The sequence below is a fragment of the Ornithorhynchus anatinus genome, chromosome 18 (genome assembly GCF_004115215.2).
Source record: "Ornithorhynchus anatinus isolate Pmale09 chromosome 18, mOrnAna1.pri.v4, whole genome shotgun sequence".
Classification (NCBI taxonomy): Eukaryota; Metazoa; Chordata; class Mammalia; order Monotremata; family Ornithorhynchidae; genus Ornithorhynchus; species Ornithorhynchus anatinus.
In genome coordinates this window covers 41,669,477-41,688,338 of record NC_041745.1, presented here as the reverse complement: position 1 = coordinate 41,688,338, position 18,862 = coordinate 41,669,477, and the positions used below count along the sequence as shown (strand labels likewise).

Here is an 18,862-nt window from a genome sequence, read left to right as displayed (position 1 = left end):
CTCCGAAGCCCGAGGTCTTTCCACTGAGCCACGCTGCTTCTCATGGCTACTTCAGTATCCTGGTTTCAAAGCTGCCAAAGATGCCATTCTAGTGTTGAAAATCCCTCCTGCTGGGATTTTTCTAGATTTTTGGCTCATCTCTAGAATGTAAATTCATTGTGGGCAGGGAATATGTCTATTATAATCTTGTCTCATACGCTCCCAAGCACTTAGTACAGGGCACTCAACAAATACAATTTTTCTCTTCCTGACCGTACTGGAGGCCTGTTCCCATGGTGCTGACCTCGCCACAGTGTCTTTCTCTCTGACCACTGGATGAATGGAAGTGGGGTTCAAGCTCTCCCTTGTGCCCTTTAATAGTAACGATAATTGTGGCAGGGAAGTGGCAGAGGCAGGATTAGAACCCCGGTCCTCTGACTCCCAGGCCTGTACTCCTTCCAGGAGAGCAGGGTGTTCCTAGATTAGTATTTATGCCATTGGCCAGGTGCTTGAACTGGGGTGCTAGGGGACAAGATCCCTGGAGAAGCAGTGTGGCTTAATGGTTAGAGCCCAGGCCTGGAAGCCAGAAGGTCATGGGTTCCAATCCCAGCTCCACCATGTGTCTGCTGGGTGACCTTGGGCAAGTCACTCAACTTCTCTGGGTCTCAGTTACCTTATCTGTAAAATGGGGATTAAGAGTGTGAGCTCCATGTGGGACAGGGACAGTGTCCAACCTGCTTAACTTGTATCTACCCCAGGGCTTAGAACAGTGCTGACTCCAATTTGTGGCCAATGCCTTTAATACCAATCAAGGAACAGCGTGCTCTCGCGGAAGCCGTACAGGCCCGGGAGTCAGAGGACCTGGGTTCTAATCCTGCCACTTAGCTGCTGGGTGACTGGGGGCAAGTCACTTCTCTGTGCCTCAGTTCTCTCAACTGCAAAATGGGAATTCAAAACCCATTAACTCATAGCAACCCCAGCACTTAAAACACTGCTTGGCACATAGTAAGGGCTTACAGAAGCAGCGTAGCTCAGTGGAAAGAGCCTGGGCTTGGGAGTCCGAGGTCACGGGTTCGAATTCCGACTCTGCCACTTGTCGGCTGTGTGACTGTGGGAAAGTCACTTAACTTCTCTGTGCCTCAGTTACCTCATCTGCAAAATGAGGATTAACTGTAAGCCTCATGTGGGACAACCTGGTTACCCTGTATCTACCCCAGCGCTTAGAACAGTGCCCTGCACATAGTAAGCGCTTAACAAATACCAACATTATTATTATTATTATTACCAAGTGCCATAACTATTTTTATTGATACTATTATCTCGAGCACCTCACTGTCCACCTTGGCCCTGAACTCACTTTCTGGTTGTTCCCTGACAGCCGCAAATTCCCTTCTCCGCCCACCCCCCAACCTTCACAACCACACCTCCACCCCACATACACAAGTTGTGAATCATAGTCTGTGCAGAACCGTGTTAGACACGAAGGGTGGTGGGTATTGGTGCTGGTCTAATTGATTTGCCTGGCTTTCCCTAAACACCCTCCGGCTCTTATGTCATGTAGGCTGCCTGCTTGCTTATTTAGAGGAAGCCAGCCGTGGCCCTCTCAGACTGATGATGTTTATTTAGGTGATTTGCCTAACTTCTCTTTGGGCAGGAGTGGTTTTTCCTTCTTCTAGGCACTGGGGAGAGGAAGGAATCAAAGCTCAAGTCCTTCCTAAAATAACTTAAAATAACAAACCCCGCACCCAAGGGTCTCCAAGTTCCATTTCCCCTCAAGCGAGTGATTACAATCACTAACCTTCACCTGGCTGATTACCTGTTGTGGCAGGCTAATAATGTCTTTAATGCAATAATAATGATCCTTAGAGCATTAAGCACCTCTGTGCCAAGCACTGTGCAGAGTGCTGGGATGAATTCATTTGCTAGGTAAGTGTCTGTCCCCCACTTCACACGGTAAGTTCCTTGTGGGTGGGTAAAATAATTATGGGTCTTGTTTAGTGCTTAGGGTAGGTTCAAGTTAATCAGGTTGGACACAGTCGCTGCCCCACATGGGGCTCGCGGTCTTACTCTCCATTTTACCAATGAGGTAACTGAGGCCCAGAAAAGTTAAGCAATTTGCCTAAGGCAATACAGTGGAGATGTGGAGGAACCAGGATTAGAACTCAGGTCCTTCTGACTCCTTGCTCTATCAACTAAGCCATGCTGTCTAGGGTCTCTATTGTAATCTCCCAAGGGGTCTGCACACAGTAGGTATCCAAAAAATGCCTTTGATCTGAGATCAGACACATTTCCCATCCCAAAAATCAGCGTGGCCTAGTGCATAGAGTACAGGCCTGGAAGTCAAAAGGACCTGGGTTCCAATCCTGACCCTGCCTCTTGTCTGCTGTGTGACCTTAGGCAAGTCACTTCACTTCTCTATCCCTCAGTTAACTCATCTAAAAGATGGAGGTTAAGACTGTGAGCCGCATGTGGGATATAGACTGCTTACAACCAGATTAGCTTGTTAATAATCTTAGCGCATAGTACGGTGTCTGGCACAAAGTAAGTTCTTAACCTGTATCTTTTTTAAAAGAAGAAAAAAGTGGTTTACAGTTTAAGAGGTAGAGAGAGTTGGTATTGTTTTAGCCATCTTGCAACTGCAGAAACTGAGGCCTAGAGAGGTTACTTGTCCAAGGTCATACAGTAAGCCAGTGGCAGAACTGGGATTAATAATAATAACTGTAGTCTCGGGTAAACACTCATTCTCTGCCAAGCACTGTGTGAAGCGCTGGGATAGATCAGATCAGTCCCTCTCACACATGGGGCTTATAGTCTTAAATGGGAAGAAGAACCGGTATTAAATTCCCATTTTACAGATAAAGAAACTGAAGTGCAGAGAAGTTAATAGTAATAATGATAATAATAATGATAATGGTATTTGTTACATGCTTACTCTGTGCCAAGCACTGTTCTCAGCACTGGGGAGGATACAAGGTAATCAGGTTGTCCAACATGGGGCTCACAGTCTTAATCCCCATTTTACAGATGAAGGAACTGAGGTACAGAGAAGTTAAGGGACTTGCCCAAGGTCACATAGACATGTGGCGGAGGCAGGATTAGAACCCGGGGTTCCTGACTCCCAATCCCATGCTCTTTCTGGCAGGCGACACTGGCACCCGATTTTATTAGATAAAATAACAAAGTAAAATCTAACCCAGATGCACACCCTGCTGCGTCTGCTCCAAGGAGCAGCGTTTAGACTGGCGTGCCCTCAAACGATACAGTTGCCTACGTGTGCCAGGATGCTCTCAAAGCAAAAGTCACGTGCTGCCATTGTTCCCACATCAGACAGTTTGAATCTCTCACTTCAGTTGCCACCGGGCTAGTAGACAGGATGTTACACGATTGAATGCTTCTTGAAAGCTACCGTAATGTCCCTGACAAGTCCTGAGATGAACCAGGAATCTTTTTGGAGGGCATCCACTATGTATCAGTGGAAGTGTCCCCGCAAGGCAAAAACCATGTGATTTCCTCCCTCTCTCCCTCCAACTCCCTGCGCCACCACCCCCCACCCAAAAAGAGAAAGGACTTGCACACGTGTATCGTCCTATAGCGATGCAAAATTAAGCACCAGGACGTAATGTCAAAGAAAGATCTCTTTTTCTAAAAAGGAATGGTGAACGATGGGGAGTCCCATCTTTATAAAGATGAGGATTTCCCTGTGAATTTTCTTCATCAGTCCTGTCCTCTCACTGACCATCTCACGTGACGCAGTGGAAAGAGCACGGGCTTTGGAGTCAGGGCTCATGAGTTCGAATCCCAGCTCTGCCACTTGTCAGCTGTGTGACTGTGGGCAAGTCACTTAACTTCTCTGTGCCTCAGTTCCCTCATCTGTAAAATGGGGATTAAGACTGTGAGCCCCACGTGGGACAACCTTATTCCCCTGTGTTTACCCGAGTGCTTAGAACAGTGCTCCGCACATAGTAAGCGCTTAACAAATACCAACATTATTAATTTCCCCACAGTCTCCTGCGACCCTTTTGTACATTTATTCCTTTTGCGGTCTACTATTTTAATCGTCTATCCAGTTTTTTTAAGGTCTTTCTCCTCCACTAAATTGTCACCTTCTTGAGGGCAGGAATCATAAGTACCCGCTCTATTGTTAGAGAAGCAGTGTGGACTAGTGGAAAGAGTCCAGGCCTGGGAGACAAAGGCCCTGGGTTCTCATCCCGGCTCTGCCGTTTGCCTGCTGGGTGACCCGAGTTAAGTCACTTGACTTCTAACTCATTGTGGGCAGGGAATGTGTCTGCTATATTGTTATATTGTACTCTCTCAATTGCTCAGTAAAGTGCTCTACATACAGAAAGCGCTCAATAAATACGATTGACTGACTGAGCTTCCTCATCTGTAAAATGGGGATAAAATACCTGTTATCTCCCCCTCTTAGACTGTCAACCCCATGTGGGACAGGGTCCATTTCCAACTGTGTTATCCGGTATCTAGTCCAGCATTCAGTACAGTGCTTGGCCATTAGTATACCAATCAATTAATTGTATTTATTGAGCACTTTCTGTGTGCAGAGCACTGGAGAAAGCACTTGGAAGAGTGCAATATAGCAGACACATTTCCTGCCCACAATAAGCTTACCGTTTAGAGTATACAGCTCAATCCCCCCCCCCCCCCCCCTTCTATAGATATATTTATATATTTATGTAGTCTCCCAAGCACTTACTTAACAGCTCTGCCCACAGTAAGCATTCAATATAGACTGATTCTTCTACCCATTGGTAATGTATTCTGTGTCTGTCTCCCCAATTCATTTGCTAGCCCCTTTGTGGTTTTTCACCTCTTTTCTTTGCACCCAAGCTCTTAATAATAATAATAATGATTATAGTACTTTTTAAGTGCTATGTGCCAAGCACTGTTTTAAGCACTGGGGTATACTCTTAGTATAAAGCTCTGCTGTTAACCTTGTACGGGGGCTTTAATGCTGGGTAGACTTTTTTTTTCTGTTTCATGATTTTGGTTAAGCACTTACTATGTGCCAGGCATTGTTCTAAGCACTGGGGTAGATAAAAGCTAATCAGGTGGGACCCAGACCCTGTCCTACGTGGGACTCACAGTCTTAATCCCCATTTGACAGATGAGGTCACTGAGGCCCGGAGAAGCAAAGTGACTTGGCCAAGGTCACCCAGCAGACAAGTGACAGAGCCGGGACTAGAACACCTGTCCTTCAGACTTCAAGGCCTGTGCTCTATCCACTGGGCCATTCTACTTCACTGGGTTCTGGTTCTGGTGAAAAGGCATTATTGAGATCACATCTCCTCCAAGAGGCCTTCCCTGATTAACGCCTCTTTTCCCCGGCCCGCTCTCCCGTTTGCATCTTCTCTGCCCTCGGATCTGTGACCTTTGGACATACCATCCCCAGCCCCACAGCACTTACGTACATATTTTTGCATCATATTTTATAAGTCCTTTATTCCTATTAGTGTCTGTCTTCCCCTTTAAACTGTAAACTCGTTATAGGCAGGGAATGTTACAGTGCTCTGCATATAGTAAGTGCTCAATAAATGTCACTGGTTGATGGATTGAGCATGAGGCAAGGAGCCAAAGGTGAAAATAGCGCAGGGTTATGCAAGCAACAGACATGACATCACACAGTAAGCCGTGTGTTGGCAGGACACCTGTATATTGCTTTAGTTGTCCTCTCTACAGCACCTAATCCAGTTCCTCGTACCCACTGGGAACTCAATAAATACCATAGTTGTGATATCAGCACAACAAGGAACAGTCACCGTGTGTGCTGCAGGTACTTAGAAGAGGTGAATTTCATCTTCTCTCCAAGCACTAAGAACAATTCTAGAAGCAGAGTGTCCTAGTGGAAAGAGCAAGGGCCTGGAAGACAGAAGGACCTGGGTTCTGATCCCGACTCCGCTACTTGCTTGCTGAGTGACCCAGGGCAAGTCACTTAAGTTCTCCGGGCCTCAGTTACCTCATCTGTAAAATGGGAATTTAGATTGGGAACCCCATGTGGGACATGGACAGTATCCAACCTAATTAACTTGTATCTACCCCAGCACTTATTACGGTGCCTGGCACATAGTAAGCGCTTAACGAATACCATAAAATAACCACTTCTATTTACCCATGATTTTGATCGTTGCCAGGAAGAAGCACCCATTGGTTATTCATGTCGGGGCTTGTAGCTGAGTCTATAAGCTGTAGAATGATGGTTAAGTTGACTTGGAGCTTGTTGGGAGGGTCTCATTCTCTAGATGATTTACATTGAGCTAACTCATACACAGACTATCTTTCCCTCTCCCTCTCCTCTCTCCTCCTTTCTCTTTCTTCCTCACTCTCTAACTATCTTTTGCCCTCTCTCCCCTCCTTTCCTGCTTTTTCCTCTTCTCTCCCTTTCTCTTCCTCTCTCTGTCTCACTCTTTCTCACCGTTGCTGCACAAGAATTTCTCCAAGTGGTAATTAACGTCAAGGGGAGAAAAAAAAAAATTTTTCACCGGTGCCAAGAATGTATGCATTTATCATCAGTCTAAAATTATGTTCAATCAGCAATTCAAACTTCTGTTGGGAAAACCACATGACAGATAGCTAGCTTTCTGTAAAATTAATATTGTAAAGTAAAACTCTTACTCCTGGTTATTTAAACTTACGTAGTAAGTTGAAGACTGTGTAAATATTGAATGCAAGCGATGTCAAGGCCTAACTTAATCCATCCAAACCTTCAAAAGTTCAGAACTTGGCTGTCATGGTATTTTTTTTTTCTAATTTCCCTGGTGTTAAAGTATTATAGTGCAAAGAGGCCCCATCTTGGGGTTACCCCCAGTGGGACATATGACATACGATGGACAAATATTCATTTCTCGAAAAACAGCTTAACCTTCAGAGGGATATATAGGTTGAGAACGTGTCAGCTTGGAAGAGTCTGTTGGGAAATATAGACGTGAAGATTTTCATGACCATATTAGCTCATCCTCCCACCACATCTCTTAAGATAAACATTTCTCATCTGAAGGACAGCCTCCGGGGGAGTTATGGCTGCCGCGGATCAGCTTAACCAGTGGGCTGAGACGATGAAATTGGGAAAGATGGATTCCCCCCATGTCTTTTCCCAGTTCCTGATCTGGTTCTCATGCATTAGGTCATTGCCGTGGAGCTTGTGGGAAAAGAGATTTGGGATTTTGACCAAACTTTCCCTCCCTAAAAGGAGGGGGTTCAGTTTGCTGCCCTGGAAAAGTCTCGGAGCTGGGGCGGGAGATGGCCAGTGGTGTGGCGGTGGGGATGTTTATGTGGCCCCCATCTTCAGCCCCGCAGCACTTATGGATATATCTGAAATGTATTTATTTGAATTAATGTCTGTCTCCCCCCTAGCCTGTAAGCTCACTGTGGGCAGGGAATGTGTCTACCAACGATGTATCTTACAAACAATATGGGCAGGAGGGGGTAGGTTGGGTGTGTCTGTGTGCGCGTTTGTGTGTGTGTGTGTGTGTAACAAGTAAGGAAAACATTTCTGTTGCATTGTAATAATAATAATAATAATAATTATTATTATTATTATGGTACTTGTTAAGTACTGACTATATGGCAAGCACTCTTCTAAGCACTGGGATAGGTACAAGCTAATCATGTTGGACACAGTCCCTGTCCCACATGGGTCTCACACTCTTAATCCCCATTTTACAGATGAGGTCACTGAGTCCCAGAGTAGTGAAGTGACTTGCCCAGGGTCACACAGCAGATATGTGGCACATCAGGATTAGAACCCAGGTCCTGACTCTTAGGCCTGGGTTCTATCCACTAAGTCATTCTACTTCCCTTGGACTCTCCCAAGAGCTTAGTACAGTTCTCTGCAGGTAGTCAGCACTTAACAAATGCCATTGATTGATTGACTGATAGACATAAAATGAACTTGTCTCAGTGTAACCTAAATTGCCAATGAGCCTGTCCGTCTACCATCACAGACACAGCAGTTCCCTAGCCTGGCTTGTGGCGTTGGCCACCTGATGGATTGCAGGGTGGCGCTAACATTTCTGGGAATGCATTAGCCACCCAAACCCCCATCCCTTCACCCCCGGCCTATGGGAAATGCATTTGAGAATGATTTGAGTGTTCTTAGGGTAACTGATAAAACGTTTCTTGCGTGTCCATTAGACCCTTTCTTTTGTCAAGCCTGCAAACCTCAATGGTGGCCAGTCTATTTTGCATCCATCCAGCTGTGGAGAACTTCCATTCGAATTTAATAAACGATGGTATTCCAGCCATCCCCTTAGCAAGACCCTGTCTTTGGCAAGCTCGTGTAACCTTTCCAACAGTCCATAAATTCACGTATTAAAAGTGGCCTTTCTCTCTCCCCGCCACCCCCTTTCTCTCTTTTAGGAACGGATTTGTCAGTCCTTGCTGACCCAGCACCCACCGCCTCCTGGAACGTTTCAAGCGAAGCGGACAAAGGTAACGAACAGGCTGGTGTGGGGGAGGGTCCGGCGAGGGGGCAGGGCAGTGAGGAGAAATGTTTCCCGGCGGGTGTGAAACCCAATTTTTAATCTCCGGTGGTGTCTTTTTCTCCCTTTGCCATTCAACCTTTTTTCAGATTACCTAGGAGAGGGGAGGCCTGGCTAGAGGAAGGAGATGTGGGGGAACGAAATAAAAGCTCTGCTCCTTTTGTGATGGTTTGACATTTAATTACGGGGAATTCTGTGATATCTGGAGAATGTTTGCTGGGTTGTTTTTCCTCCCTCTCTCCCCTTCTCCCAGTAAAATGTTCCACATGGTAAAAACGCTTCAAGATGTGCATTTTGGCCATTTCTGACCTTCTTGACATTGCGTTTTGCATGGAGAGGCTCTCCAAGAAGGAATCTGAGTCAGAAGGAGCCAGCTTGGATCAGAGCCTCTGCTGGGATCCTCTGAAGGGCCCAAATTGGTTCAGGAGAAATCCAATTGGAGAGGAATTGCCGGGGGATTTAGGCCATGGATTCTCCGTGGGAGGGTGTTTGACAGATTGTAGTTGCAGGTTAACATTGATGAAGTCCCTCTTTTCCCTCCCCATCATGTGCTTAGCCTGATCTGGGGCACAACAAACACAAGAAAAAAACTCTCTTGAAGAGTTTATATGCTTATGGCCATGACCCACACCCAGTGTCCTGTACCAACTACATAACCGGGTCGGCCCGGGCGGCTCCAATGAAAGTTATTTTATGTGTTGGTTTGTGTTTACCGTTGGTGGAGGTTAAACACTTCAGTCTGCTGACACATGGCATAGATGGGAAACGACATGGCCTAGTGGAAAGAGTCCGGGCCTCGGAGTCAGAAGGAACTGAGTTCTAATCCCAGTTTGCTGTGTGACCTTGGGCAAGTCACTTTGCTTCTCTATCCCTCCGTTTCTTCATCTGCAGAGTGGGGATTCAATACTTATGCTCCCTCCTACTTAGAATGCGAGCCCCATGTGGGGCTCTACCATCTTGTTTCTACCCCATTGCTTAGTACAGTGCTTGGCACATCATAAGCATTTAACAAATGCCACAATTATTATTATTATTAGCTGTCATGCTGGTTCTTTCGGTGGCAGTTTGTCAGGGGGAGAAAATACCACCTGTTTTGGTGATGAGATCGTAAAGCTGCCAAGTGTTGGTGCCTAGCAGTTGGCAGTTGTAATGAGGAGCAGTATGGCCTACTGGATAGGGCACGGGCCTGGGAGTCAAAAGACCACAGCTTCTAATTCCAGTTCTGCCACCTGGCTGCTATGTGACCTGACTTCTCTGGGCCTTCATTCCCTCATCTGTAAAATGGGGATTAAGGCTGTGAGCCCTGTATGGAACAGGGACCGTGTCCAACCCCATTACTTTGTATCTTAAAACAGTGCCTGGCAAATAGTAAGCTCTTAACAAATACTATTATTATTATTATCATCATTATTATTATTATCATCCTTCTGTGTGTTTCTGATGAGGCGGCAGAAAGCACAGCAGGCGTGTTCTGTCGGACCCTTCTGGGAAAAGACCAAAGAATCCTCACTGGGTGGTGGTGCCAACCTCAGCTCAGGTGGCAGAGCTGTGGTTAGCCGGGCGGTGGCTTCGGCCTCAAGGGAGCAATTCCCAGAGGCTGAAATGGAAACCAGTGCCGGGCAGTGGGGGAAGCCATGGCGGCGGTGCCGGGAGGGATGATGGTTAGTGGGAGATTCGGGAAGGGTGGGGGTTCCGTGATGGCCTATCTGGGGGTTCCTAGTCCCTTGCTTTTAAAACTTCCCAATCAATACCGTCACCGTCTTGAAGCACTTCAAATGCAGACACATGGACTCCCTCTCTCTCTCATTCTTTCTCTTTCTCTTTTTCTCTATGTATTTAACACACATCAAAGACTTTGATAACTGTCCTGTAGAAAGAGCACGGTGCTGGAGTCAAGAGACTTAAATCGTATTCCAGGCTCTGTCCCTGGCCTGCTGTGTGAACTTGGGCAAATCACTTGACCTCCCTGTCCTCTTCTTCCCTCCCCAATCCCCCCCGCAACTCTTTTTAATGGTTAAGTGTTTACTGTGCGGCAGGCACTGTACTAAGCCCTGGGATAGGTACAAGCTAATGAGGTTGGACAGAGTCCCTGGTCCACACGGGGCTCACGGTCTTAATCCCTATTTTACTGATGAGGGAACTGAGGTACAGAGAAGTTAGAGCCCGAGGTCACAGAGCAGACCAGTGGTGGAGCCAGGATTAGAACCCAGATCCTCCGACACCCAGACCTGTGCTCCTTCCATTGGTCCACACTGCCTCTCCTCTTCTCTCCCATCCATTCTCATCTTCTCTCTCCCCTTCCCTCCCGTTGACCTTCATTCCCTATCTCTCTCCCTCCCTTTTCTTTCCCCTTCTTTCGTCCTTTCCTCCCTCCCTCTTCCCACTCTCCATTTTTCCCACCCTCTCTCCTCTTCCCTTTAGCCCTAGCTCTCATCTTTCATTCTTCTCCCTCTCTCTCTCATCCCATCTCGCTGGAGCTGGAGACTCAGAGCCTTGAGGGAGTAAAGCTGGAAATGTTCGTGCTTCTGTTCTATCCATTTAGGTTCAGGATGAAGATTTATCTACTTTCTATCCTGGGGTCTGATGGTCAGTGTTCCCTGGATACTGTTTTCTGAGGTTCTGGCTAAGACAAAGAATATTTTGGGATCATAAATAATGTAGAATCAGCGCACAAATATGTTCCTGTCTTTTCTAATCCGGTGTGCCCCGCCTATGCCTCTGCACCTCCCTCCTAAAACGTTTCTCCCAGTTGTCCCTCCCCTGGGAGAAATCCAGAATCCAACCCACCCCTCACCAAGGCAGGAGTATGGGGGGTGGGGAAGAAGGCGAGCAAGGGGAAATGTCTGCGAGGTCTAGGCTGGGAGCACCAAAGATATTTTGGTGTTCAAAAAATTGTACTAAGTGCCAGGAATACTATCGATTGAGCGATTTATGGCCAGTGAAAAATTTTCAGAACAGTGCTTGTCCGAGTTCCCTGCTGAAATGCATATTATAAATTATTTATTTATACTAGTGTCTATCTCCCCTTCTAGACTGTGAGCTTGTTGTGGGCAGGGAACGTGTCTGCCAACTATCTTATATTGTGCTCTCCCAAGTGTTTAGTACAGTACTCTGCACATAGTAAGTGTTCAATACATCATGATGACGTTGAAGACGATGATGATGATGAAGTGAGGTGTTAGCTGGGATGAATCCTTTCAGGCAAAGGTGTCCTACGAACTCCTCTAGGCTCCCAGAACTAGTTCCACTGGAAACTCGTGACCTAGTGGATAGAGCCTGGGCCTGGGAGTCAGAAGGACCTGGGTTCTAGTCCCGTCTCTGCCACTTGTCGGCTGTGGGAGCTTGGGCAAGTCACTTCACTTCTCTGTGCCTCAGTTCCCTTATCTACCTTTATATAGGGATTAAGACTGTGAACCCATAAGGGACACAATACCTGTCCCCACCCTTATTAGCTTACATTTACTCCAGTGCTTAGTACAATGCCTGGCATACAGTAAGCAGGTTTTTTTCTTCAGTTCTTCCTTTTCTTCCTCTTTTCCTTCCTTTCCGTCATGCTGTGGCCCATCCCTTTGAGAACACGTGGTTCTAACCGGCCCCCAGGCTCTCGATATCAGGTGGGTTTGGAGGAGGGAAGCGATAAACCCTACCAGAATATTGATTCACACACGAGTTTTGTGCAGGTTGGTACCATAGATTTGGGCCAGAGAGTTTTGGATTGAAACCCTTGGCCTAGTGGAAAGAGCATGGGGCTGGGAGGCAGAAGACCTGGTTTCTAGTGTTAACTCTTTCCCTGGCCTGTCAGGCAGGTCAAATCTCTCTAGCCCCTTCCTCTTAACTGACCTGCAATCCCATATTGCCCTCTTCTACAGGACATCTCCACTTGGATGTCCTGCCAGCACCTCAAACTCAGCATATGTGAAGCAGAACTCCTCATTTTTCTCCTTCAGCCTTCTTCCTCCCCCACAGTTTTCCATCTCAGTCGAGCACACCATCACTCTCCAGAAACCCACATTTGGTGCCATCCTCAACTCTGTGCGGTCGTTCAACTCTCACATTCAGTCTCCTGCCAAATCCTGCCCGTTTTCAGGAGGCCACATTTCCAGGATCTGCTCCTCTTCTCCACTCCAAATTGCAACCTCCCTGGTACAATAACAAGAATAATAATAATGGTACTTATTAAGCACTCACTTTGTGCCATGCACCGTACTAAGCCTGTACTAAGCCCTAACAAGTGAATCATCTTGGACACAGTCCCTGGGCCATAGGGGGCTCACACTCTTCATCCCCATTTTACAGATGTGGGTAGCTGAGGCCCAGGGAAGTTATGTGACCTGCCCAAGGTCAGGCAGCAGGTATTTGGTGGGACCAGGGTTAGAACCCTTCTGTCTCCCGGGCCTATGCTCTATCCACTAAGCCACGCTGCTTCTCAAGCTCTGGCCTTGCCATGGGGAGACCATTGCATAGCCTCTTTTCTGGCTTCCCCGCCTCCAGCCTCTCCCCGCTGCAATCTATACCATGTGCCGACGTGTCCCGATGGCCTTCATGAAACAAGGCTCAGCCTGTTGGATCTCTCTCCTCCTCACAACCCTCCCTCCTCTGATAGAGCTTCCCAGAATCTAAGGAAGCCTACCGTCTTCTTCACCAGAGTTGCTCCAACCCTTGCATATGTTCAATCTCTGGGGAATTCTGGGTTTCCCCCCGAAATCTCTGGAGTGAATTTAATTCAGCTGATGAAAGAGTGAGAAACGTAGCTCTTGCGTTTGTGCGCAATTTGTGTTCTCATTTTCTTTCATTATCCCGGGACCTGCAGCAAATTGTATTTCCCCTTGTTCGCCTTGGGGATTCCCATGACGTTTGTGGGATCCAGTGAACGGCAGCGGCAGCGGTGAATTCCGGCCACTTTGTTTGAACATTTTTTTAGCTACAGTACATTAGCTCTTGGTGTTTGCCTACCCTTTGGCTGCATGCACACTTTTATTTGAGAACCCGTGTTTCTTCTACAGCTCATTTGTGAATTCTAAAGCCTGGGAAATGGGAAAGATTCGGGAAGCCTTGAGAAAGGCCGAAAGCATAAAGAGAGGGATTGGTTCTGAATCCCGCTGGATGCCTGGAAGTCCTTGGACCTGCAGGGGGGACATTTTTACAATAACCGTTTTCGTCCCCATCCCTTTCCGGCTCTCCGAAACTGGCAGGTAGCGGCCCGCACCGTGGGGAAGGCCAGGTAACCACAGAGAGTAACCTTTTCATGACTCGACCTGCCATCTCTGCTTATTTGGAAGATTGATGGATCAGAGGGTCAGGGGACGTGTTTTATTGTAAGTTTCTGTTCCAAATTTCCTGACATTTTGGGTAAAAAATCGGCCTTTAAACGGCAGAAAGATGGCTAATAAAATGCAGACCCGAAAGGGATTGGATGTCAAAATGTCAAAGAGAACCGCTTTTCTCTGACTTGGCCGCATTAATCTTCAGGCACAAGCCTTTCCGTACACCACGGTTAATGGACTGAGCTGTAGGCTTGTCGGGCCTAGCCACTGCGGAGAGACTGCTAAAGTGACAACAAAATCCCTTGATGGTTTCAGTAGTTTGGTTTATTGCCTGATTTGGATGTGTGTTTATGTATTCCAAATCACTTTTCTTGATAGAGAAGGGGGGGCGGGGGAGGGGGACGCAAAAGCGAGGGCCTCCGTAAAGAAAACCTGTCAGCACGTCACAACTTTCACCAAGACTGTCCCGGAGTTTTTAGGTTAACTTTGAAAATAACCGTGCAGAAGTGACGTCCACCCCGCTCACTAAGGAGCTGGGGGATTTAGAGGCCGTAAATCGAAAAAATTTTCTCTGTGTTAAAAAGAGGGGTCTTTATAACGTCTGTTAACTCTGCTTGCTGAACTCAGAGACACCGTTTCATTGCCCTTTTCACTGTTATCGGTCAGTCGACTGTATTTATTGAGTGCTTACTGTGTGCAGAGCACTGTACTAAGCGCTTGGGAGAGGACTATATAACAATAAACAGACACATTCCCTGACCATACCGAACTTTCAGTCTAGAGGAAGAATGTGGTATTTGTTAATCGCTTACTATGTGCTAGGCATTGTTCTAAGGGCTGGGGTTGATTCAAGCAAATCAGGTTGGACACATCCCTGTCCCGTATGGGGCTCGCAGTCTTATTTAAAATGGAGATAGAACTGCCAGAAGGAAGCTGGAGTTGTGGTTAATGATCCAGGATGGTATTGAGTCCCCAAGGGATAGATAATTTTTAACCCCACTTGCTCCTGCATGTCCTAGGATTTCTCCAGCAGCCTATTTTGCCTATTTCATTATGGTTTAGGTTAAGCGCTTACTATATGCCAGCCACTGCACTAAGATCCGAGCTAATCAGACTGGACACGGTCCAAGTCCCACATGGGACTCACCGTCTTAATCCCTATTTACAGATGAGGGAACTGAGGCACAGCGAAGTGACTTGTCCAAGATAACCCAGTAGACAAGGGGTGGAATCAGGATTAGAATCCAGGTCTTCTGACTCCCAGGTCTGCTTTCTTTCTGCTGGGCCATGCTGCTTGGTTAACTTGGATCTTCATTCATTCTAACTAAGGAAATCGGTTGGTGAAGGCAAATGTTTTCTCGGTTATGGGGCAAGTATCTGAATTGAGACCATAGTCCAACGAGTCCCCACTTCCACAGGTGAAGTGGAAATAATAAATAGTTGAAATAGTCAACATGGGTCCTCCCCAAACAAAGGTATTTAATTAATAGTATTTATTGAGCACTTACTGTATGCGGAGCACTGTACTGAGCACTCGGGTGAGTATAATACACCAGAGTTTTTAGGCTCGTTCCCCTTGCCTGTAAGGAATTTACAGTCTAGAGGGAGAGATGGACATTAATATAAATGTCAATAAGTAACAGATTTTTTATGGTATTTGGTGAGAGCTTACTATGTACCAGACACTGTGCTAAGCACCGCAACAGGTCGTGGGTTCTAAATCCCGTCTCCACCACTTATCAGATGTGTGACTTTGGGCAGGGAATGTGTCTGTTGTTATATTGTGCTTTCCCAAGTGTTTAGTGCTTTGCACACAGTAAGTGTTCAATAAATACGATTGAATGAATGAGTGAAAGAATGAGCTAACTGAGGCACACATTAGTTATTGACTTCCCCACACAGCAGCCAAGCAGCCGAGTCAGGAATAGAAACCAGGTTCTTGTGACTGCCAGTCTCGTGCTCTATCTATCCTCTGAAAGCTACGTTGGGGCAAGGACTGTATGTACTAGCTCTTTTATACCATACTCTCCCAGTGGCCTGCGCACATAAAGCGTTCAATAAATAAGATTGATTGAGAAGTACTGTAGGGCTGAGGGTGCGATTGTCCTCTGTTGTCAAGGCGATAGCTAACTCTCATTGGCCTGGCCGGGGAGGGAGTGACTTTCAGCTCAAACCCCTCTATCTGCTGGACGAAGACATTTTCTTTTCTGGAAGCTGTCATAGTCGGGAGAGCTGAAGTTTCGGGGGCTCGACATTGCTCCCCGGATGGGGAGAAAACAGGTGTGGAGACTTTCAGGGTCCCCGAGCTCAAGGAGGGACTCAGGTGGTTTTTTCTGTCCCTAAAGTCTCCATTTTAGGAAACAAACCCTGCCATTTCCCTGTCCCTGGAATCCAGTCTGAAGCCTGGAAGGATTCTGTGCCATCACTATGGGATAGGGAAAGTTGAGATGGGGGCGGTGTAGCCGTGGGGTCCCCATGGAGATGAGAATTCCTTGGCCGGGATGACCAACTTTTATTTTGAAAGGCACCTGGGATGCACTTAAAGTAGTAAAATGTTGGAGAATTTATTATGACTGGGAAAGTCTCCTGCTTAACAAAGTCAAGACACAGCAGTGAAAATACACACATATTTCTCCTCTGAAGGCCCTGAATCTAGTGCTATTCTTCTCCCGATTCCTTACCCGCCCATTTCAAAGAGCCACTCTTGCTCTCTCTCGGCATCGAAACAGCCAAAGGCTTCAGTATTGAGGATATGTAATATTTAAATATTAATATGCAGTGTCTCCAGTTAGTGCTATTGCAATCACAAAGATGACTTATGATGTGTGCTGTTTGGATTGGCAAAAGGCCAAAACCAGAAATGTAATTCAGGCTTGGCTTTCCAGATACTATCTCAAGTCATTTAAAAGTTCATCATAGGGCACCCCCAGGTTCTGCTAGAGTAAAGGGTCTGTCAGCATTTTTCTTGGGTTTATAACTCAGCCATAAAAATAAAAATTAAAAAAAAAATCCATCTGTGGGTTGAAACTTGGCATTGGAAGATTTTAAGCCCAGAAGCAAAATGTTTCTACAAATTAAAGGGGAGGGGTGGGGGGAAGCCTTTTGAACATTACTGAGTTAGAGGTGGGCAAAACAACAGTTGTATTCTTTTTTTTTTTAAGCATTGTACATTGGTTACTTAGCACAATTACTTGCAGGGCTTTTGGAAGGGTTTTCAATGCTCCCTTTGTACCCGAGGTTGGGGGAATGGAGGGTGGGTGGGGGCCGGTGGGGAACGGCAGACACATGGCCAACATGAGCCAGTTTCGAGGAGGAGACCTGCTGCCCAGCGAGCCAGAGACCGAGCGGAGCAGGGGTCTATATTCGGACCGGCATTTACTGAACACCCACCTTGGCCGATGCTCCATACTATGCGCTTGGGGAGTACAACAGCAGCCTGTGACCCATTCTCTGCCCACAAGGAGATTACGTTCTAATGGGGGAAGAGAGATCTAGAAATATTTACAAATCAAATTATCAGAATAAGTAGACATGAGCTTGATGTGGGCAGGGAAAGTGTCTACCAACTCTGTTGTAATAATAATAATAATAATTATGGTATTTGCTAAGCACTTACTATGTGCCAAGCACTGTTTTAAGCACTGGGGTAGATACAAGGTAATCAGGTTGGACACAATCCCCATCCCATGTGGGGTTCATAGTCTTAATCCCCATTTTACAGATGAGGTAACTGAGGCCCAGAGACATGGAGTGACTTGCGCAAGGTCACACAGCAGACAAATGATAGAGTCGGGATTAGAACACCCATCATCTGGCTCCCAAGCCTGTGATCTGTCCACTAGGCCACTTGTACCCTCCCAAGTTCTTGGTACAGTGCTCTGCACACAATAAACCTGATTAGACTGTAAGCCTGTCAAACGGCAGGGACTGTCTCTATCTGTTGCCGACTTGTTCATCCCAAGCGCTTAGTACAGTGCTCTGCACATAGTAAGCGCTCAATAAATACTATTGAATGAATGAATGAATAAATACCATTGACTGATTGACTGATGATATATATATTCACAAAAGCCGCTGAAGAAAGATAGAATTAATTCTGCACATGCTAGAGGTGGCTGGTGGGTTATGTACAGATTGAGGATTTGGGGGTTCAGTGGGGGTAAGTTTGTTGGAGGAGCTCGTCGGAGGCAGGGAATATGTCTATTGTATTGTAGTCTCCCAATCGCTTAGTACAGTATTCTGCACACAATAAGCACTCAATAAATATAATTGAATTGAATGAATTTTAGGAGGGCTTTAAATTTGTGGAGAGCTATGGTCCGGTAGATTTGGGTGGGTAGGTGGTGGGGAAAGAAGGGGATGTTGTGGGCATTGGGAGCCAAAAGCAAAGTTACGAGGATTAGCCTGGGGGAAACCAAGGGACGAAGAGGATTCAAAGCCCCCAGGCTCTGCTTTCGATTTACACCCGTAGAGGAGAAACTTGATTTCAATCTGTTCTCACTATTATTCCATCCAGCGGTTGTTTCGGTCCTGACCTACGGTCTTTCGGTATGTTCTCAGCTCTAGATTGTTTTATTTTGACTACAATTTTTATACAGAAGAGGAGGCGGCCAAGAATAACACGGTGGGTTAGAAAGAAATGCAGCCAAGGAAATTGCACCCTGAAGTGAGCCATTGAAGTCCCGCAAAAACCTATATCCAACCAGAAGAGAAAAGGAGAAAATACACCAAACGGGTCAGGCAGCAGCCGTGGCGAAAAGGGGCGATGGTTTTCGGAGGAAACAGAAACGAATGGGGGTCTGGAGCATTGAAGGCTGGATTCTCTGGCTTCTCCTTAGCCACAGTACAGGGCAAAGGGGTGGGCAGGGTAGATATTAGGACAGGATAGATATTAGGTAAAACTTCCTGTGTAAGTGTAAGTGTGACTCTGGAGTAATAATAATTGTGGTGTTTGTTAGGCACTTACTATTTGCCAGGCACTGTTGCTGAGGTGGATACCAGCAAATCAGTTGGACACAATCCCTGCCCCACATGGGGCTCACAGTCTCAGTCCCCATTTTACAGAGGAGGGAACTGAGGCACAGAGACGTTAAGTGGCTTGCCCAAGGTCACGCAGCAGACAAGTGG

General features: G+C 46.5%; 1 protein-coding gene across 1 annotated transcript in view; it reads left to right on the top strand.

The window, feature by feature from the left end:
- ROR1 (receptor tyrosine kinase like orphan receptor 1) overlaps window positions 1-18,862 on the top strand; it is a 261,556-nt gene that overhangs the window by 154,566 nt on the left and 88,128 nt on the right. Inside the window, exon 2 of the mRNA XM_029046648.2 lies at window positions 8,350-8,421. Coding sequence (XP_028902481.1) covers window positions 8,350-8,421 — 72 coding nt within the window. The remainder of the gene's footprint in view (window positions 1-8,349; window positions 8,422-18,862) is intronic.